The sequence below is a fragment of the Colletotrichum orchidophilum genome (assembly GCF_001831195.1).
Source record: "Colletotrichum orchidophilum strain IMI 309357 chromosome Unknown Scaffold_32.1, whole genome shotgun sequence".
Classification (NCBI taxonomy): Eukaryota; Fungi; Ascomycota; class Sordariomycetes; order Glomerellales; family Glomerellaceae; genus Colletotrichum; species Colletotrichum orchidophilum.
The window spans coordinates 89,568-110,135 of NW_019172988.1; the positions used below are offsets into that span (position 1 = coordinate 89,568).

Here is a 20,568-nt window from a genome sequence, read left to right on the forward strand (position 1 = left end):
ACCGGATGAAGTCTGTGTTCATGACCCGATTTCATATTCTATTCACGATACCCTCATCTAACCTGTACATAAACACAGTACTATGAATTACACCAATCCCATCTTAAGTAATCTGTTGCCAAACTCAATCAAATAGTAGTCGCCATAAACCAATCCATGGTCCCAGTATCTCTTGTGATCCCGCGTGTTGTGGTTCGCTGTAGCGTTCTTCAGGATAGCGTCAAAGGTCTGACCCTCCTCGACGTCTGCGACCGAGATCTCGCCATCACGGAAGACGAATTTCGCCTTCTCCGTCGCCAGTGAGAAGTCCAGAGTATCCTTGACAATCGTAATGGCCATGTCCCGAAACCTCGCGCTCTCCCTCGCCAGACCCTGTCCAGCCAAGGCTTGCGACAGAACCAGCATGCCGTTGGCGGCGATGACACCGGCGGATGAGTCCCTCAGAGGAAAGTCCTCGTTCTCGATTGGCGCGTCAAAGTCCCAGAGCGGGACGTACCGGCCCTTGTTCCTGTTCTCTCCCCCCACGGGGAACTCGACAGACTTTGGCGATGTCTCCAGTCGCATGATGAAATACTCGGCCAGGCCCCGGGACGCGTCCAAGAACTCTTCGTCGCCGGTCCACATGAATGTCTGCGCGTAGCCGAGAATGGCCCACGCCTGGCCTCTCGCCCATGTTGACTCGGCGGCGTATCCCTGACCTGTGCGTCGCTCCTTGATCTCGCCGTTCTTGGGATCAAAGTTGACGACGTGAATGGTGCTGTACAGCTTTTCCTTGACGAGACCCCTCGCGTCCTTTTCGGTGCGGAGGTTAGACTTGAGCAACGTCTTGGCGTGTCTTGTGGCGGCATCCCATAGTTCTTGCTCTCCGGTGTGAGATGCCGCGTAGTAAAGCAGGTCCAGATTGCACATGGAGTCGATGATGACGAGGAAGTCGTCCGTCAGACTCGTAATGGTGACACCATGCTGGGTCAGCGCGTCCCACGACCGGATGGCCCCGACGGTGGAGTTGTACCGCGTATGCAGAGCCTTTGCTGCGGTAACGATGGAATCGAGGGCCTGCTTGTCTTGCGCGACCTCCCACCTGACTCTCATTGACGGCTGAATCATGAAGGACATGTCGTGGGTATCCGTACGCTTGGCCGTGGTGTGGAGAGGGTCTGACCATGCGGCACCGAGAGACCAGAGCTTTGACAGCAGAGCCGCATTTTCTTGTCTGCCGGGCATGGTGTGAGGGAACTTGACCAGCCTCTCAATTAGGGAGTAGATGTTGCCCGGGAAGAAACCACAGGTCCAGAAGTCGGCCTCTCGCAAGATGTATTTGCCGGCTTCTGGGCCCGTCTGCAGGACGTACTCTGGGTACGCCGTTGGGGGATCCTGTCCATCGTCAGCAGCTGGTATCCCATGGGGCAAGGATTGCCATTTACATTGTTTACAAGAGCATCTGCGGCTGTTCTGAAGATTTTGGCAGTGACGTTCTCTTCGAACAAGCCGCTGACTTGCTCTCTAACAGGCTTCGATTGTGCCATCTTGCGTCTCGAGGTGGTGACAGATCGACCTCCTGTCTCTGAAATGCTAGTGTCGCTATCAGCATTGAGCTCAGTCGTGCTGTCCGACTCAGCATAGGCCACGTCCTTCGCAGGCGATATGTCATCCGCCGCGATAGTGGTATGTCCAGTGAGATGCGCCATATTGACAGGAATAATTTGAAAGACCACAAATCTTCTAGAGACAAAGTGGTAGAAATATTCACTTACGAATATCCTTCTACTACCTGACCCTGGGAACACTCGGGGCTAGAGCCTTATAAAGGCGTGTGTGTCTTGCTGTTGCAGTGGCTCGATTGTAAGCGGAAACTCTGTGCTCGTACAGAAGTGTATGATACGCGGTGCTTTCGGCCTTTCACTCGGGACAAGACGTTGTATTCTTCGCACCGAAATTACGGGCGAGATCCAAGTTCGAGGACGTTCGGTAGAAGCGTCGGGGAACGAAAGTCTGGTTGGACCGGTAATCGGGTGGTGCAGCAGTCTCACGTCGGAGGCTTTGTCGTCCGGACGATCCCCCGATGCCCGAAGTCGAGATCTTGACGGTTTTGATTCTTCCGACTTGGCTCGCTGGGAGTCTCACCCTTTTGCGGAAACATTCCCATCACGCTCCTGGTTCTATATAGCCCGTCGGCCTTCTCATTGTCTCAACTTTGGCGACACAGGTCAAAGATTGTAATCTTCTATGAAACTGTACGACACAACCGCCTACCGACCGGCGTGGGACCTCATTCGGTTGCACGACCATCCATCTGTATGACTCCAGAGCACCAAAATCTTCATCTGCGCTTGGAGCGTGAGGTATAAGCCGAGAGGTCTGCAGGTCAATCCGGTAATTGCCCTTTTGTACATCAATTCGGTCAGAGTGGCTGCTCGGATTTCGCAGAGTATCGACGCTGTCGTTGCGACCGTCCACAGCTCCCAAGCAGCATGCGTGGGCATGTTTATCGACACGGGTGGATAAGCATGAGAACCAAGCCGTCAATACAACTCTCCATTGGGTAGCCGGCGCGGTCAGTTGAGAGCCCAGGACCGTGGCAACGCGTGGCAAAGCATTGACTCAAGGAGGTGCAGAACTTCAAAAGCTAGAGAGATAGCAACACCGAGGCGCGACGGCAGCTCCGGGTGCCTGTCAGGGCTGTCAGCTAACAAGGAATCCACGCATGACATCGATTCAGGCCAGTCGTGCGGCTAGATAACGGCACATGGGACATATTATGGTCCTGAGTATTCTCGTTATCCACCTAGTCAATTCCCAGCAGCCGGCGACGGCAATGTTACCCGACAACGTGGTTCATCTGCTATGGTCCATTCGTGCTTAACCCCTGTGACGTGAGCAGCAGTTCGGCTTGGCGCTTTGGTTGGAGTCTGGAGATCTCCATGCCACCCCGTAGGGCTGAGCAGTTCTTCAGCTTGACGCAACGCTCGGAAAGGATACCAACGTCGTGATGTCTTCTTACGCACCGCGCCGTTCTGAGGCTTGTCCGGAAAACCCCCACAGGCTGACGAAAAGTTTATCAGTTAGCTCATTTCAATAATCCCGCTCATCGTCACCAATGTCACCCCAACCAGCTAGGGAGATTAGTTGACCCCACAAAGTGCCACAAAGTGGATGTTGCACGACGTCGCGGACACCGTCGCCAGCACCCGCGTAAACCTCTCACCTTGGCAAAGCCCAGTATCTGCCAGAATGAGGCTCTCAGCACCGTAAGCGAACAGGAGAAACCATGGGAAGCTAAAATGAGGACAAGGAAAAAGTTGGAAGAGCGAAATCTCTCCCCAATCGCCGCCAACTTGCTTATAACGCGGCAGCGGCCCGGCCGCCGTTGTGAAATCAGTGGCTTCCTCCGTTCCCCTAGCTCTCGGCCCGTTCTTCACTGCCGGCAATACTACCCTCATTTTGGTCTTTTCTGGATAGCTGCAGCTCCAATCAACTACTAGCTTCATCACCAGCATCGTCAATCATGAAGACCTCCATGAACCCCATCGTTGCCTCGCTCGGGCTGGCCATCGCCCGCGGCGTCGCGAACGCCGTCCCCTCGGTCTACGCCTCCAACCACACGGCCGGCCCCGAGTTGAAGCACTGGCCGGCCGAGGCGGCCAAGGCCCTCAACACCATGATCGCGGCCAACGCCAACCAGAGCAACTACGCTGTCTTTGACATGGACAACACGAGCTACCGCTTTGATCTCGAGGAGTCGCTGTTGCCGTACCTCGAGAGCATTGGTGTTCTCACTCGTGACACCATGGACCCGAGCCTGAAGCTCATCCCGTTCAAGGACACGGCAAACTACACTGAGTCGTTGTACAGCTACTACCTGCGCCTGTGCGACATTGACGACTTGGTTTGCTACCCGTGGGCTGCCCAGATCTGGAGCGGCATCACCTTGAGTGAGCTGAAGGTCCACGTGGACGATCTGATGGCCCTCAACCGTACCATTCCGACCACCTACTACGAGGGCGACGTTATTACCCCCACCGAGATCAGCCCTCCCAAGATCTTCACTGGCCAGATTGAGCTCTACAACAAGCTGATGGCGAACGGCATCGACGTCTACGTCGTCACCGCCTCGGCCGAGGAACTGGTCCGCATGGTCGCTGCTGACCCCAAGTACGGCTACAACGTCAACCCCGAGAACGTCATCGGCGTCACCATGCTCATGAAGAACCTGACCAGCGGCGACCTCACCACCAGCCGCAAGCAGATCAAGGAGGGCACCTACAACCAGAAGGCCAACCTGGGGCTCGTGATCACTCCCTACCTCTGGACTCCTGCTACTTGGATGGAGGGCAAGTGGGCGGCCATCCTCACTTACATTGACGAGTGGAAGGGACCTGTTCTGGCGGGTGGCGACACCCCCTCCAGCGACGGCCCCATGATCTTCCACGGCGTCAACGTGGCCAAGGGCGGCATTCACCTCTGGATCAACCGCAAGGATAGCGTCATGGAGACTATGAATGAGATGATTAAGAACAACACCGCTGCCCAGAAGGCGAATGGTCTTCCCGTCACTGCGGACAAGAACTGGGTCATTGTTACCCCTGCTGAGATTCAGTAAATCGGGAGGCAAAGGATAAGACGGCCCCGAAGAGAACTAGATGACCAATGTAATGTTTTATTACGCTCTGCTTTGGTGACCTTTGTTGCCCTCGCTACTTGAATTCAAGGTGAAGGGAGTCTATATAGGCTCCCGGTCCAGGGTGATGCTATGTTCAGGGCTATGAGCACGTTCTCCACAACCTAACCTCCCCAGTACTTAATCACCTGCACTTGGAACCTGCCTATCCTGCTTACTGAGCGTTCTTGCTTTACAAAGACGAATAACCTGTCCATACTAGCTGGATCCGAGAATAGACAAAAGATAAAGAGCCGAAGCTACTCGTGAATAGCAAAATGGTGGACGATCTGGGAATCGAACCCAGGACCTACCGCATGCTAAGCGGTCATTATACCACTAAACCAATCGCCCATCCTATGATCTAGCCCGGACTTGAACCGGAGACCTTCAGTGAACCAGGTGAATCGCACGGAGCGTTCACGATGTTAGACTGACGTGATAACCAACTACACCACCAGACCATGTGTTTGTTGCAGGGATTAAGGGAATGGAAGGTCAAGTTACTTGCGGACCACTGCTATCGTGGGAAAGGCCCAGTCTCTGTGGGGTGGGTAGATTCTTATCCACTCGGATTCGACCAGAGGCGATGGGGCATCATTTGTTCCTCGCATGATGGCGACAGCATGTCTCTAAACGAAAGGATAAAGTTGTTTTTAGAGTGGTACATGTTAATAGAGTTTGGAAACTGTCCGGCGCTAAAGAGCTGCAAGCAAAATTTCAATAAGATTGTTCTAGTTGACCCCTAGCCCAGTCCAGCCTGGTCAACTATAGTCGCCAATGGCGGCACGTACAATGTGTCAGGCTTCTCGAGTTGAGAATCAGTGCAGCCCATGCCTCGCTTTTCTTTCTCCAGGCTAAGGCTGTGCATGGAAGCCATACTCAGGGAAAAGACTGCAGACATGAGATTGGGGGCAGACTTGTTCTGTGCCGCAGGCTAGACCAGGCAGGCATACCTTGTTTGTGACGTGTTTGCAGGTGAAGATAGCAACGAACCAATCTGTCCGGGGTCAAGAGGGAGTCTTGCATAAAAGCATTTTGGCCTGCATACTTTTCATGCTTCCAAGCATTGTCGGAACCAGTCGCAAGGCCCCAACGTGACGTTGTCTGTTGGAAGGCGGATGCACTTTGTTATCATTCGTCAGCGAAGCATCCATTGTGCAGTTTCAAAGGCGGCACAGTAATGCTAAAAAGCTCGGAAGTGTCCATTTTTGAAATTGCCTTAGTACCTATTTAACCCGATATCTCCGGTGTTCACAAAAGATGGCGGGGTTCCCTTGGAAGTTCCAACTGTTGTCTCCTCATCCATCTTGTAGAGACGCAACTTGTGTCTCCCTTGGAGCTCACCATGGAGATCACACTTCTGAATTGCGAAGCTGAATTTGATCGGAAAGCCATGATTATGGCGTTACTTGGAGCTGCGGTGGTTCTCGCGCTTTGCAACGTAAACTTTACCATCTCTGACCAAAGTCAAGCATGCCTAGCTGATTGCAGAAGCTTCTCCTCCAGGGTCTCAATTCCCCTCTCAAACACATCCCAGGGCCTTGGCACACGCGATTCACGAGACTGGGATTGAAGCTAAGTCGCTTAGGTGGACGTCGCATGACGTACGTACATGAACTCCATGAAAAGTACGGAAGTATCGTGAGAGTCGCACCGAATGAAGTATCATGCATCGACATTCAATCAGTTGCTCAAGTCTACAAAGTAAGCGGCGGGTTCGAAAAGGCACAGTGGGTTGGCGACTACACTAAGAAGCTTCCCGCGCTATCCCTGTCTATGATTCTGGACCGCGACGAGGCAAAGGAACGAAGAAGACTTCTGCAAGGCTCTTTCACCCTCTCATCCCTAAGATGGCATTGGGAGTCGGCTGTCAGGAGCAAGATTGACATCGCAGTCCAGAAGATCAAGACCGAGGCTTTGGCAGGCGCATCAAATTCTCACAAATGGTGGACGTTTATGGCGGCTGATATCATCAGCCAGCTTTCATTCGGACAATCATTAGGGTTGCTAGAGACTGGAAAGGTATGAAAGCATGGCCGGTTGTCCTTTCGCCTCAAGGCTGAAATGCTGACTACATGTTCCAGAGTACGATGTACATGCGAGCTATCGAGAATGCTCTGATAGCGGATGTCATTCAGTGCGAGGTACCTTTACTCGCCTATCTGTCTCAGCTCATACCCCGATCACTACTCCAGACCTTCTCCCGGCAGCTTGAACAAGTCAGAGTTGGCGGTGCGGACAGAGTAGAGGGTCTGAAACAGCGAGAAGCCTCGACAACTCCGAGTATATTCAAGGAGATGCTTGCAGAGTGCGAGAAAGAAGGCCGTTCCTGGCTGACCAAAGATGCCGTCGGGATGGAAGGCGCAGGTATGATGGTTGCCGGAACAGACACAACCGCTGCTGTTTTGACGTACTTGATCTGGTCGGTGTTGAGTCAACGAGACTTGCAAGAACGGCTGGAGGAAGAGATTGCGCAACTTGGAGACGATTTCATCGACAGACAGCTTGAGACATGTCCCCTTCTGAGTGCTGTCATAGAGGAGACTTTGCGCCTGTATCCCGCCGTTCCATCGTCTCTGCCTCGGATCATCCCAGAAGGGGGCATTACTCTATCATCGTACTTTGTACCTGAAAAGACTCTCGTTTACAGCCCGGCGTACAGTCTTCAGCGCAACCGAAATGTATTCCCGGGTCCTCATCGGTTAGTTGCCTTTCCATCCATCTGACAGAGCTATGTCTCACTAGGCACTTTTTAGGTTCGATGCTAATCGATACCTTGATCCGAACCAAGTCTCGCTCCATCAGAGACAGTCCTATATTCCACTAGGGGCGGGAGCCAGGGTCTGCATTGGCCAGCATCTGGCAATGATGGAACTTCGGCTTGCCACTGCCGTGTTCTTCAAACACTGTCGCGGGGCAAAACTAGACCGAAACATGCCTTTGGACAGCATGGAAATGATGGACTATGTCCTTCTTTCGCCGAGGAGGAAGCGATGCGACATTACCTTGACCTAGGAATGTACATCTAACGGACTTTGGCTATCAAAGATCTGTACGATAGACTCGCTCAGTGGGACTTAAATGCACGAGAAGGGTTTCCGAACCGCACTCGTTTCGATAAACAACACGATTAGATGCATCAGTGATACATGTATGGGAGATCCATGTTACGCCGAGCCCCCTGAATGTTTTTGGACCAATACATCCTTCATTCTCTCCAGGACCAAGCGCCGCTGGAACGAAACTGTCCAATGTTGCGAATCAGACCAGGTCCGACGCCAGGTTTGTTGATATTCTTGAAGGCAATGGAACTAGCTCTCTCAAAGATTCCTGAGATGCGCTAAGTCACCTTACCCAGAGCTGGCTTTCTATGATAGACTAAGTGGATTATGGTAAGGTGCCACAAACATGGCCAAACAATTATCAATACCCAAAAGCCAATGACGTAGTCGAGCCATAGCCGGCGTCATCGCCTCATGCAGTGATTACTAGGTGACAAAAGGTGACAAAAGCTCGGCATCATCACGCGCGTCTCCGACACCACACCCCGCTCGTGAAGTGCTTCGTACCTTTTAGATCGTAGTTCTGAGCACCATATATACTCCATTCATTGCCGCCTCGGCTATATAGCATTTAGCCGACGATTCTTTTCAATAAGAAGAACCAGCACACTACGTCGAGATCAATTCCATACCCAGTTTTCGATCCAACGATAATGGCACCCTCAACAGCAGATAATCTAGGATTCACCTGTGCTCTCATCACCGGTGGTGGCGGTGGCATTGGCAAGGTGATGGCTCAACACTTCATTTCCAAGGGTAAGAAAGTCATCATCGCCGGACGGACAGAATCAAAACTCCAAGAAACAGCGAAAGAAATTGGAGCTTCCGACTACTACGTGCTCGATACGGGGAAGGTTGAAAAAATCCCCGACTTTGTCAAACGCGTCACCAAAGAGCACCCTGAACTGGACTGTCTCGTCAACAATGCCGGGGTTCAGCGCCCCCTTGAAATCCTCAAGGCCGACGATTTCCTCTCCAAGGCGGACCAAGAGATTGACATCAACATTCGAGGCCCGATGCATCTGGCCCTGGGCCTGCTGCCACACCTGCAGACCAAGCAATCCGCGCTCATTATCAACGTGTCGAGCGTCCTCGGCTTTATACCATTCTCCATCATCAATCCCGTCTACAATGGCACGAAAGCTTGGCTGCACTTTTGGAGCATGAACCTTCGCACGCAGCTGAAGAATGGCGGGTCAAAAGTCAGAGTCGTGGAGATTGCGCCGCCGACGGTCGCTACCGATCTGCACCGAGAGCGGTTGGATCCCGACGACAACAAGAAGGAGAATAATCCCAATGCGCTCAGTGTGGATGAGTTCATGGTGGAGGTCGCCGAGAAGTTGGAAGATGGGGTTGAAACTATTGGACCGGGGATGGCCGGGGAGGTCATTGATAGGTGGTATGGTGCATTTGGTGAGCAATATGCAAAGGCGGCCGGGGGCAAGTGGTTGGGCCATCCCTCATGACTAGAAGAGGTTACCCAACTATATCGGACCTTCTTGACATCTAGAGTGTTACTCAAACAGCTTAAGGGGGAGTCAATGCCGTCAATCAAGGGCACACAGCGATGTCGCGAGTGAAGTCAACATTAATCAATGAAAAACAGCTTTGACAGGATTACACATTTTCTCAACTGCCGATGGTTCCAAGAAAATTATTTACAAAAACGCCCGGGAAGCCGATCGAAAAGTGTCCAATGCCACGTAACAGCATTACATCAAATATGTTTTTACTCATAGTCGTTCTAATATGATTTATTCATTTCACCCGAGGATAGACCACGAATCTAACATCGGACTCGAAAAATTGAGCCACAACATTGGAAATAAACTTCCCTTACAGTCAATCTTCTATAACTGGCGTCCCGTCTTTCGATTTTCCACGAACCTCCAAAGCCTTACCCGACGTATCAAACGACCCCAGGGAAAGAATCAAGGAGGGATGATGCGATGTTATGATATGCTCTGAGCCAATCAATGGCAAGTTCAATGGGGCCACCTTGGATTTGTGAATCGGATCAATCACCCCGCAGTGCAACGAGGGATTCGGGCATCAACGACACAACTTGTCCATCGTCTTCAGAAACTCATACACATAAGGTACCTCGGTATGGCAAATCGGTGCGCCCGCTGCGCAAGTCTCACGATCGAGGCCCTGATTGAGCTTGCTCAGATTCAGTTTGAAGCTCACGATTTCCCAACACAAGCATTCTACCAACACCATGAATCGTTTGACGTACTGGAAAAGGCCGCACTCGATGGCTGCGATTTATGTCAGCTCTTTCTTGGCTGCTTCATACGTACGCCCAGTAATACACCCGAGCCCATGGAATGGCCGAACGGTTGGGACAACAGCCTTTACCCGCTCGAGGGGGTCCAGCAGCAAACAATGTACACAATCGCTAAGCGCCTACAGTCTTCGGGGATCAAGCTTTCCATAAACGCCACGCACTTTTATGGCAGGCAACCTATCGAAAAGGTTCAAGTATTTGATGAAATCATGGTGCAAGTTGGTCCTCCTTTTGCGGATGATGATGATGGGTACGGCATTTGGGGCTGTCCAGTCCTCAAATTGACTTTGAGCGCATCTGAGGGTACGCAGTAGAGAAAAATTAGCACACTCCATTTGTGAGGCGACGTTATTTGCTGATAACGGTATGGCAGATATTGCACCGCGTGTCGCCGGTTTCCGAATAGGTCGTTATGAAACTGATGAAAACCTTGGATCTCATCGTAACCATATGCTCGCAAGGCAGTGGTTATCGGACTGTCGTAACTCGCACAACTGCCTCTCGAGCCAGAAACACGAGCTGCCTACTAGAGTAATTGACGTAGGAGAGACTTTGGACTCTGAATTTGTCCGCCTGACTCTGACCGAAGGCGCAAAAGACCGCTACGTCGCTCTGAGTCACTGCTGGGGCGGTGCTATCTCTCCTTCCTTGACGGCTGGGACATTGGAACCTTTTCAGGATTCCATCACCATCACGACATTGCCCCCCAACTTTCAAGATGCCATCACAATAACACGCAATCTGGGTTTTCGTTTCTTGTGGATAGACTGTCTTTGCATTCAGCAGGACTCAAAGTCGGACTGGGAGAACGAATCCAAAAGAATGGGGTTGGTTTACCGCAACTCAACTATCACAATTTCTGCCATGGTATCAGCGGGGAGCAAAGATGGTATCCTTACATCATGCCAGACTCATTCTCAGAGTAGAGAAAGCGTCACTATCAAAGTTTCAAATAGTCAAGACGGCCATTCGGTTACCATTCGGCGGAAAGATCCAAACGAGGAGGACCTCCGTGGTCTCGAAAGAAATAGTGCTTTGCAGACGCGGAGCTGGACCCTTCAGGAGTACATGCTGTCGCCGAGACACATCTTCTACGGCCAAAATATGATTTACTGGAAGTGTCCACAGCACTTCATTTCACCCGATGGCCTCCCCCTGGGTAACAAATCGCCCCAATTTGCCTATAAAGATTTGACGCAGGTTCTTCACTCCAAAGTTCTCGCCTCTTCGCCAAAGGAACCCATAGACGCAAATGTTGTTCTGTGTGAATACTACGAACTTGTCAACGCCTATAGTCAAAGAAAGCTCACGTACGGTTCCGACAAGTTGCCAGCTTTCTCGGGTATTGCACAACGTCTGCATCCAGTCATCGGGGGGGACTATCTCGCCGGTCTATGGACTTCAGATTTTAGACGCGGGCTCCTGTGGATCCCCGAAGGAAACTTCTGCCGCCACGAGATTGAAAACTACCGCGCCCCTTCGTGGTCATGGGCTGTGACTGACGACCTGGTACTTTTCGAGGAATCGACGATACTAGGCCCGGGCCCTTCGAGTGCCCAATTACTGGAGTTCACTATTCAGCCAAGAGTTCCCGATAACCCATACGGTGAGATTTTATGCGCAAATCTCGTCCTCAAAGCTTTAACCATGCCGCTGGTTCGCAGTCGCCAGATTGTCAGCACATATCACGACACTGCGGCCATAGGAATCGCCAAGTTCGATGAGCCGGCAGGGGCTGAAGACGCGACCAAGATGGGATATCCAAGCCTCTTCCGAGTCAAAACAGATGCTAAAGACTACGTAGTGTCGATCATCACTCGACCGGGGGACGAGACGGATTGGGAGCTGGACACGACTCTTTACCGCGATGATAGGTACTCGTTAATGCTGGTTCACACAGATGATGTCTCCGAAGAGGATCCAGACTGTTCAAACTCTGCCGCACTCTGTCTGGTCATTTGGCAAACCACCGATCGGTCCGAGGAAACGTATGAAAGAGTCGGATTCGCTCGGATACAGACGCCCAGGTTGTCTTGGCTCAAGACCTGGGAGTGGCAGATCTTGACGCTGGTTTGATGTAGCGACGAAGGCCAACCGCCAAGTTTGATTGTAGACGTCCATCCGCATTGATTATATCCAAACACATTTTAATCCGGCAGATTTCCAGTAGAGCGCTTGTCAGCGAGGCGACATCCAGCCAGAAGACTGCGCATGAGTCGTGCCAACAATATACCTTGTCGAAAAGCCCGCCCATATTGCCTATTTCACTCAATCTTTTCATCATACCCTAGCCACAACCCCAATACGACTGCTACTCAACTGCGGGGAAAACATTGGCATTTACCGGCCTTCAAACCAATTTGAGCCCGACGATTATCTGATGCGGCCCGTGTGGAGCCAGGCACATCTGCGCAACCGCTGCACGACGTCGCATTTGTATCTATAAGCGCTCGACTCCGAGTGGTCATGCGGCCGTCAATGGGACGTTGACCCTGATAAGCTTACTCAACCGACCGTTTTCCCCGCGCTGTTTCCCCGATTCTCCCATCGTGTGGTTCGTCACTACCCCTCTGTGGAACTGGTGGAGATCTTGGAGTCACCGGAACGATATTTCAATGGTGCGCGTAGAGTTGTGATGACCTCACCTGGGCCGAGGGTGGCATTGAGCTCATTCCGGGGATGACGGGGCCGTACGGGGGAGAAGGTTGCGGTCTCACATTCGGAAAATGGCCTGTGATTGAGCTATAACATGAGTTTGCCCAAGGCAAAACATGAATGCAGGTGTGGGAAGAGTTGTGGTAGTTGCGAACCTCTGAGCTTCTCAATTCGACCTCATCGGACCACCAACCATGGCCTCCGTCACTTTCGCCATCCTGACGGCTCTCGCTGCACGCGCCTCGGCCAAGACCCACAAGACGCCGACACCTCAGATGGGATGGAATAGTTACAACTACTACAACTGCTACCCCAACGAGACGCTGATCAAGGAGAACGCCCACGCCTTGATCAACACGGGATTGGCCGACGCCGGATACATCACCGTAACCACCGACTGCGGTTGGCCGGCCAAGGAGCGCTCCGCCGATGGTCAGCTGGTCTGGAACCCGGAGCTGTTCCCGTCCGGAGGCGGCAAGGAGCTCGGCGATTACATCCATAACCTCGGCCTAAAGTTTGGCGTCTACTCCGGCGGCGGGTACTTCCAATGCGGTTCCACAGACCAGCCAGCTTCTCTCGGTGAGCAACGATCACCAGGAGGCACCATTGGTTGGCGTGTTTCTAACATGGTTGTCAGATTATGAATCAACCGACGCCAAGTCATTCGCGGACTGGGGCGCAGATTCCCTGAAGTACTTTCACCCCTGGGTACATTTAGTTATCGAGAGATTCAGCCGCTGACCTGTGGGATAGATACGACAACTGCTATGCGGTGGAGCCAACCGTGATGGTCGACTACGAGTCTGAAGAAGCCGTATCGCCCGACCGTTTCGTGGCAATGGCAGATGCGCTGAACACCACGGACCGTGACATCCTCTATCAAGTCTGCCAGTGGGGTACCGGAACTGACCTGGGTATCTGGTACGTCGTCCATAGTGGCTAGACTTCCCCGTACATTGGTAAGAGACTGACTTGCGAATTAGGGCACCCAAGATTGGCAACAGCTGGAGAATCAGCAACGACATCTACAACGGCTGGCGCAGCATCTGGCGAATCACGAACCAAGTTGTTCCATTCTACAAGTACACCGGCCCGGGTGCTTTTCCCGACATGGACATGTTGCTGTGAGTACATGTAGCATACTCTTTCCCACAGGAGAGCGCACAAATGTGAATTCGGCACTGACAACATCATCCCAGCATTGGTCTCAACGCTCTGTCACTCGAGGAGGAGAAGTTTCACATGGGCATGTGGGCCATCAACAAGTCTCCCCTTACCCTCGGCGCCCCCGCCATCCCCGGCCTCGTCGCGGAATCAGCCCACGCGATCCTCACAAACCAGGAAGTCATCGCCCTCAACCAGGACTCCCTCGCCAAGCAGACAGAGCTCGTCCGTCGCTACACCGAGGAGGAGTGGGACGTCTGGGCCGGCGAGCTCTCGGGGTCCCGCCTCGTGGTCGGGCTGGCGAACTGGAAGAACGACTCGCAGGCCGTGAGCGTCGACCTCCCTGCCGTCCTGGGCGTCGTCTCGGCCAACGCCCGCGACGTCTGGGCCGCGAGTGACATTGGCTCCATCTCGGGCACGTACGAGACGACGCTGAACGGCCATGAACTCAAGTTGCTCGTGCTCTCGGACCTCTCCACGACGGCACCCGCCGTCGACGCGTCAGCCGGATATTACACGGCTACGGACGCCGCGCTGTCTGGCTCAGCCTCCAAGGTTACCTGCGCGGAGGGTCAATGTCTCCCGAGCAGCACAAAGGTGGGGAACATCGGGTCAGGGGCCTCGGTCAAGTTTGAGAGCGTCGTGGCCAAGTCGGACGGCAAGAAGCTGCTGGGCGTTGATTTTATCAACTACGAGATCGCCCTCGATTCCGCGTGGCAGTTTGGTTCCAACACGCGCAACTTGACCATTTCTGTCAATGGTGGCACTGAGAAGCGGTGGGCTTTCCCCATTTCTGGTGGTAACTGGTACGATACTGGGCGCTTGCTTGTCGAGGTTGATGGCTTCAAGGGTAATGGCTCGAATACTGTGGAGTTTAAGTCGTTTGGAAGTGCTTGGGCCCCCGACTTGGTTGGTTTTGAGCTGTTCGAGGCTAGCTAGACTCTTAGGCAATCAGTGTTGAATAATAATTCATATGCGAGATTAGGAGAGAAATGCAATCTTAGATCTTTACAATAAGATCCTCCTTGTGCTTCCTGAGGGTTGATATTACATGTCTCCAGTCTCGTTCATATCATCAGAGGCTATTATACAACAAAAAGAGGCGCTGTGTTTACAGCACAGGGGTATTCGTAACGAAAAAGAGCCTTGGTCATCGCATACCACCGCATGCCAGAACAAAATCCGCAATCATCCATCCTAACCATTACCATCGATTTCTTAGCCGCACCAGCTACCCCCTCATCTCCTTCTTCTCCGATGGCCGAGGATGACCGGGGTTGCTGGTCAGCGAGTCTTCGTCACCAACCTTGTAGAATGAGCTTCCGCTCGCCGCATCATCGTGGCGCCCGCCGAAAGATGACGCAGGATTCGATTTGGACGAATGCGACTCGACGCGGACTTCAACGTCGACTCTTCGGTGGATGCCGGTTCTAGCTTCCCGAATGGCTTCAAGGTCTCTATCTTCAGGGACGGCTCCAACGCTGGCGCGGTGGAAGCTCTTGAGGCCGCCAGTTTCGCGATGCCCATTGTGACCGTTGTCGAGGCCAGTAGGGTTTGTGCGATGACTTCGGGAGTTCCCCTGGGAGTAGGAAAGAGAGTTGAATCTCAATCCGCTGTCCTGATCCTTGGCGAGGCGTGTGATCAATGAGGCCATGGACATCTCGATGTTGAGCTTGACCATGTAGGCGACAGGGTGGAACTGAATGTAGACGACTTGGTTGGGAAGGGACATCAGACCAATCAGCATAGCCTGAATGTGTTTGTTAGTCTCGTGACGATTTGAGATGCATACATTTGCATCTTGACTTACGTCCATTGCAATTGATAGAACCATGAGCTTCGCATTAAACCCAACCAGAGGCTTGTACTTCACCAGGCCATGTTGATTTAGTAGGCGAGCCTTGACGACGTGAAGAAAGTACCAATTAAGACCAGCGTCGACGATGAGAATGAGGATTTTGGAGAGACGGTCCCAATAGTGATTAATGTTGACGTATCTATCATAATACGTTAGTGAGCGAATAAAGGATGTAAGGTCCCCGCGCGGCTTGACTCACGTTTGGCTGACAGGAGGATTGAGGTGGGAGGGAATCCAGATACAGAAGACAGCAATGTTGATCATGGTAATAACCATAGCTGTTCCCCATTTCAGGACGCGAATGGTCTTTTGGCTTTCCGCAATGACGGCGATACGGTTGATAATGATTTGCATCAGCAACTGGATCTCCCACACCCATAAGAACAGGATAAAGAATAAGACTGGGACCCTTTGACACCAATGATGTTAGCTCAAACGTGATAGAAATATTGCATTACGCCACTCACGTTGGCCCCAATATACCATCCAAGAATAACCACCCAATAACGGCAATGACGAGGTTGGCGATGATTTCACCCCACATCATGTAGATGTATGTGCTTCGCAGAGGGTTGCGATTCCGCCTCGTCTGTTTCATGGCCTCCCATACTGTCAAGAACCCAAAGCCGATAGTGAAGCCCGCGGCCAGCGAGGCAATCTGGTAGTCGGCCGTGGATGCCGCCATCGTGAACCGTAATCAAGGAGTGTCGAGGCGTGGGATGTGATCTGTTCGTACTGTGTACCGTATCCGAGGTGCTCAAAGTTGGGTCCGCTCCTCTCAAAAAAAGGCTCCTTGTTATACCAGATTTGATATGTGGGGAGGACGAGGATGAGAGGGGAGCAAGATATCGTCTAGTTCAAACTCAAAGGAAGCCCTACGATAATGTCAAAGAAGGAAAATAGGCATACTTTTAAGAATAAACGATGGGCGTCCGGAGCAGATTGACCCTCGTCGAGTTCGGCTACCCACTTCTTTTCTGGCCCGTAACTTAAGAGGTTTCCCTCGTCTCCAGTTCTGTGGCAACAACATCCAGCCAGCCAGCCAGGCTTTTGGTTTTGCGAACCCAAACGCGTAGAGGGTGGCTAGGCCGCGACAGGTAATCGAGCCCTTCAGCCGGCGCGGCGACTAGACCGGGAGAAGAACCCACATGGTGGTGACAATTGTTAGTGCCACCCTTTAGTCTACGCCACATGCACCACAAACGTGTGGCAGGGGTCGCACTCCTAAAGTTACTATCCGTAATCCCGTTACTACGGGCAGGGGAGGTCAGGGGAGAGACGACGGGTCCTGCAAGAGGAGGTAATCGGCACCACCTTCTCGCATCTCTCTTGCCTAGTTGAGACACTGGATGAACGGTGATGTCTTCATCCGTCAAGGGCTTGGGTTGCATACGACCTCAAGAAGCACATCAATCAATACTACCAGGTGCAAAGTCTGTCCGAGTGGGCCGAGGGAAAAGATCAACAGGCACAACCGGCCCCCAAAGACTTATCTTTCGATGTGCCGTCATTTCTCCATCGTTCAGATGTCGGGGACAACGGTTTGTTGAAGAAACCCAGGCGTCGATCTCGAGGGCATCGGTCACACAAGAGGGGATCCTCCTTACCATCCGCGGGAGCGGAAAGCAGGTTCCCTCGGCTGCTCCTTCACGGGATGCCGTCTCGTCATATTCTCCAGTGTGGCTTTTAGAACAGAAATTCGCCATAAAAGAGCGGGGTCCGTTATAGGGGTGATGGAGTCTCGTCGTCAATAGCTTCGTGGGCTGGAAACGACGTGGCGAACCACAAGCGGGGAGTGCGGCCTTTTGCTGGGGACTCAAGACAAGAAAGAAATGGTCCAGGGATCAGCAGATCGGCATGGTTAACCTGGTCTTTGAGCCCTTGACGAATGCAGGTCGAGGCCGTGCGTTTCTTCAAGACAAACAGCGGATAAATCCGTCGTACCAACACCTCATCGGAATTTCTCATCGAGATGGAACGAGGCAAGCGCTGCATTGCTGTTGGACTCTCATTCAAGAACCGGCATTGGACGTGTCCACGATTGACCAGTAATGGAAAACGCGGCAGAGGACTGTTGCACCAAAAAAGAGTTTCCGGCATCATGCCGATCAAGGGTGAACTTTCAGCAATTATGAAGCCCTCAGCAAAGGAGACTAACACCTCTTCATCCTACTCCTCCTACTCTGAAGCTTTCGGTAGAGGCAGTCAAACGCCGGCTCACCAAGAAGAGACAGTTGCCAAACGACGTGGGACCTGTATGCAGAGTGTGCTCCGAACCGCATTTCATGCTGCATGGGACTAACTATCACCACCCCCGCGAGCCTTCTGAAACATGATCTCGCTGCACCACAACTCTGGCACTCTGCATTCTCTGCAAAAGGGGCCGCATTATCCTCACCGGAGATATTTTCCACGTGGAGGAAGGCCTTCGATCTAGTATCGAAAGAGACGCAAAGGCCGAGATAGCCAGGCCAAATGACACGGTTCCATCGGGGGCCGTGTTGACACCACCCATTGGAGGGAATAATCCTCGATATTACCGTTCCAGGCGAGATTCGAGCCGCCAAGACATGTCAGGGGGTTCTCGATGGCCGACGAAGCGATCTCCTGGTCCATTCCCGAGAGCCCACACTTACTGCAGTCAGCGTACCAGTGACGAACAGGTTAACATCGACATGCCTCGAAAAATGCGGGGAGGTTCTGCGCTAATGACACAGAATCCGCGTAACAGATCATCCAGACCTTTCTCATCTTGACACACTCACCGTCCTCCATCTTCGAGCTGTCTAGGTGACTGCAGTGTGTCGCCCGCACTCGACCCGTCAAGCACTATAGCAATGGTGTTTCTCCGTAATGTACGCGTAGCGACATGATGTGGCTCAAGAACTGGGTACAACAAGATGATTCGAACCTCCGAAAAGATTCCCTCGGCCTCTGACAGCCACCACCGCACCGGCTGTGGCGTCTTTTCACCAAAAACTCGACACTATTCCACCTTTGTTCCCCTCACCCGCGGCTTAGCCTTGATCACCGCCCGGTAACGCTGATGAACCACGCCGCTGTCCTGCTCAAACCCGGTGATCCACGTTTTGCAGCATTCAGTGTTCGGAAAAACGTTCACATTTGGTAAGGTTGAGCATGAAGGAAGAAGGCCACCCCCGGGCCCCTCCCCCGGACGAACCATCACGTGTCTCGCAACTGTAAGTGCAGGCCCTTTCCGGCTAGGTCGGCCTAGGTAGGGGGGGGGGGCTCGAGGCTCGAGCGAGTCTGGAGATCTGGGACCCTGGAAGCTCTGACCATTCGTCATCTTCTGTCGCCGTGTTTCATGGAAGCGAGGTACGAAGCGAGGCACATTATCACGCATGGGATCCTGGGTCGCGCGACCAATAGTTTCTCTCAGCTTTGCTCCAGCTCCGAAGAACAGTTTTCTAGCGTTGCCGCTAGATATAATGACTTGGATAGGCCACATGGAGAATCACGAGAAACCGGACCAAAGGGGCACAATGTTGACAATTGGTTTCTATCCCCGAATGAAGCTAGAAGACGAAGAGAACGTTGAACTTTCGATTCATCAAAAAAACGGTTCCAAAATCTGTGCGTTCCCCCCCACCGCGACCGACTTCCTCCTCACCTTTCCCGAAGCACTAACAAAAGACTAATCCCAAGCGTAAACAAAAACAGGAAATTCGACCGTTGATAGAACGCCATCGCTCATCTAAAACCCGCTGAACCACATCATGCAACCCGGACATGCACAGATGCCGCTACAGTCCTCCAAAGCCTTTGACAGGAAAATTGAAGTTGACGTGGTGAATCTCGGTTTTCATACCGCCCGTATACGCAGACTTATCCGCCGCGCGACTGGCCTCGAGCCCCGTCCACCCGATCGCCGCGACAAACATCCTGCCGATGCCGTCGTCGTCGCCAGAGGAGGAGGGGGAGGAGCTTGGCGGACACAGCGAATACCCGCTCGCCACGCCGTTACAGCCCGGCATCCCGGATGCCCTCTCGACCATCTCGCGCATTTTGTTCTCGGGTTCCCGGCAGTTTTCAAAGCTCACAGTCTCGACGATGGGGGAGTTGATGACGGCGTGGGGCGCGAGGGGCTTGAATTGGAGTAGGTATGCCGAGGGTTCACCATTTACCACCGGTGCGCACCGGGCCATGGCTTCGGTGAAGTCTTCTGATTTCCGCCACTTTTCGCACGCATCTGGACTGACCCAGCCTATTCAAGACCTCGAGTCAGTCATGCAAGTTAAGCTCGATGATTAGGACCGGGTTATAGTAGTGGACTCCCGGTGCGGACCTGGATATCACATACCGGTGATGAGCTCAATCTTCTGCTGGTCTTCGCTCCATGGACCCCAACGCGTACGGAGGTATCCCGGCTGCTTGCTGAGAGCTTGGAGCATAAACTTAAGCTGCTCCTTCCAATTTTCAACGCCGCCTCTGACGGGAATGGTTACCCGCTCCGTGACGGCATTTGCGAGCTGTGCTGGATCCATCGGTGCGCCGTGCTTGGTTGCTGCTTCGACTCAGGGGTTCTTCTTTGCTCGAGCCTTTCTCTTGCACCAATGTCTCGATGATGCTTAATTTGGGACAATAGCGGGCAACTGGGTGGCGAGTTTATGGTTGCTACCAAATCCACTTGGAGGTCCGGACCTCACACTGATGGAATATGTGGACGACCAGCTTTCCTCTTTGATGTGTTGAGCAGGCAACCCTAATCTTAAATAACCGTTCATAGACGGCAGAGCTGGAACAGGCCAAAGGTCATCTCCCAACGTCAAGAGCCAACTTTTGGATCAAAGTTAATGTAGGATGAATGACGTTTCCGCATGGACAAGCGTGGTATTCAAGTTTGCCCGACACTGTGGTA

The 20,568-nt window shown here is 52.6% G+C and overlaps 9 protein-coding genes across 9 annotated transcripts; 6 read left to right on the top strand and 3 right to left on the bottom strand.

Moving 5' to 3' along the window:
• Positions 1-87: 87 nt before the first annotated feature.
• CORC01_04770 (unsaturated glucuronyl hydrolase) lies at positions 88-1,688 on the bottom strand (the record flags this gene model as incomplete). The annotated part of the gene is made up of 2 exons (XM_022616417.1): positions 88-1,374; positions 1,425-1,688. The coding sequence occupies 2 exons, from the start codon at positions 1,686-1,688 to the stop codon at positions 88-90; spliced, it is 1,551 nt and encodes a 516-aa protein (XP_022477014.1).
• Positions 1,689-3,505: 1,817 nt separating this feature from the next.
• On the top strand, positions 3,506-4,600 carry CORC01_04771 (phosphorylcholine phosphatase; the record flags this gene model as incomplete). Its single annotated transcript, XM_022616418.1, has 1 exon — positions 3,506-4,600. The coding sequence occupies one exon, from the start codon at positions 3,506-3,508 to the stop codon at positions 4,598-4,600; it is 1,095 nt and encodes a 364-aa protein (XP_022477015.1).
• A 1,405-nt stretch (positions 4,601-6,005) lies between these two features.
• CORC01_04772 (cytochrome P450 3A17) lies at positions 6,006-7,386 on the top strand (the record flags this gene model as incomplete). Its single annotated transcript, XM_022616419.1, has 3 exons — positions 6,006-6,101; positions 6,152-6,682; positions 6,745-7,386. 3 exons carry the CDS (start codon positions 6,006-6,008, stop codon positions 7,384-7,386), a joined length of 1,269 nt encoding a protein of 422 aa, XP_022477016.1.
• A 989-nt stretch (positions 7,387-8,375) lies between these two features.
• CORC01_04773 (short chain dehydrogenase) lies at positions 8,376-9,188 on the top strand (the record flags this gene model as incomplete). The annotated part of the gene is made up of 1 exon (XM_022616420.1): positions 8,376-9,188. The coding sequence occupies one exon, from the start codon at positions 8,376-8,378 to the stop codon at positions 9,186-9,188; it is 813 nt and encodes a 270-aa protein (XP_022477017.1).
• A 520-nt stretch (positions 9,189-9,708) lies between these two features.
• On the top strand, positions 9,709-12,088 carry CORC01_04774 (uncharacterized protein; the record flags this gene model as incomplete). Its single annotated transcript, XM_022616421.1, has 2 exons — positions 9,709-10,315; positions 10,386-12,088. Coding segments are annotated over 2 exons (2,310 nt in total), but the record flags the coding sequence as incomplete, so codon positions are not given.
• Positions 12,089-12,861: 773 nt separating this feature from the next.
• Positions 12,862-14,770, top strand: CORC01_04775 (alpha-galactosidase; the record flags this gene model as incomplete). Its single annotated transcript, XM_022616422.1, has 5 exons — positions 12,862-13,246; positions 13,305-13,359; positions 13,421-13,588; positions 13,651-13,791; positions 13,867-14,770. 5 exons carry the CDS (start codon positions 12,862-12,864, stop codon positions 14,768-14,770), a joined length of 1,653 nt encoding a protein of 550 aa, XP_022477019.1.
• A 292-nt stretch (positions 14,771-15,062) lies between these two features.
• CORC01_04776 (uncharacterized protein) lies at positions 15,063-16,374 on the bottom strand (the record flags this gene model as incomplete). The annotated part of the gene is made up of 4 exons (XM_022616423.1): positions 15,063-15,581; positions 15,642-15,828; positions 15,889-16,098; positions 16,157-16,374. The coding sequence occupies 4 exons, from the start codon at positions 16,372-16,374 to the stop codon at positions 15,063-15,065; spliced, it is 1,134 nt and encodes a 377-aa protein (XP_022477020.1).
• Positions 16,375-17,661: 1,287 nt separating this feature from the next.
• On the top strand, positions 17,662-17,991 carry CORC01_04777 (uncharacterized protein; the record flags this gene model as incomplete). The annotated part of the gene is made up of 1 exon (XM_022616424.1): positions 17,662-17,991. The coding sequence occupies one exon, from the start codon at positions 17,662-17,664 to the stop codon at positions 17,989-17,991; it is 330 nt and encodes a 109-aa protein (XP_022477021.1).
• Positions 17,992-19,453: 1,462 nt separating this feature from the next.
• On the bottom strand, positions 19,454-20,194 carry CORC01_04778 (uncharacterized protein; the record flags this gene model as incomplete). Its single annotated transcript, XM_022616425.1, has 2 exons — positions 19,454-19,914; positions 20,011-20,194. The coding sequence occupies 2 exons, from the start codon at positions 20,192-20,194 to the stop codon at positions 19,454-19,456; spliced, it is 645 nt and encodes a 214-aa protein (XP_022477022.1).
• Between the last annotated feature and the right edge of the window lie 374 nt (positions 20,195-20,568).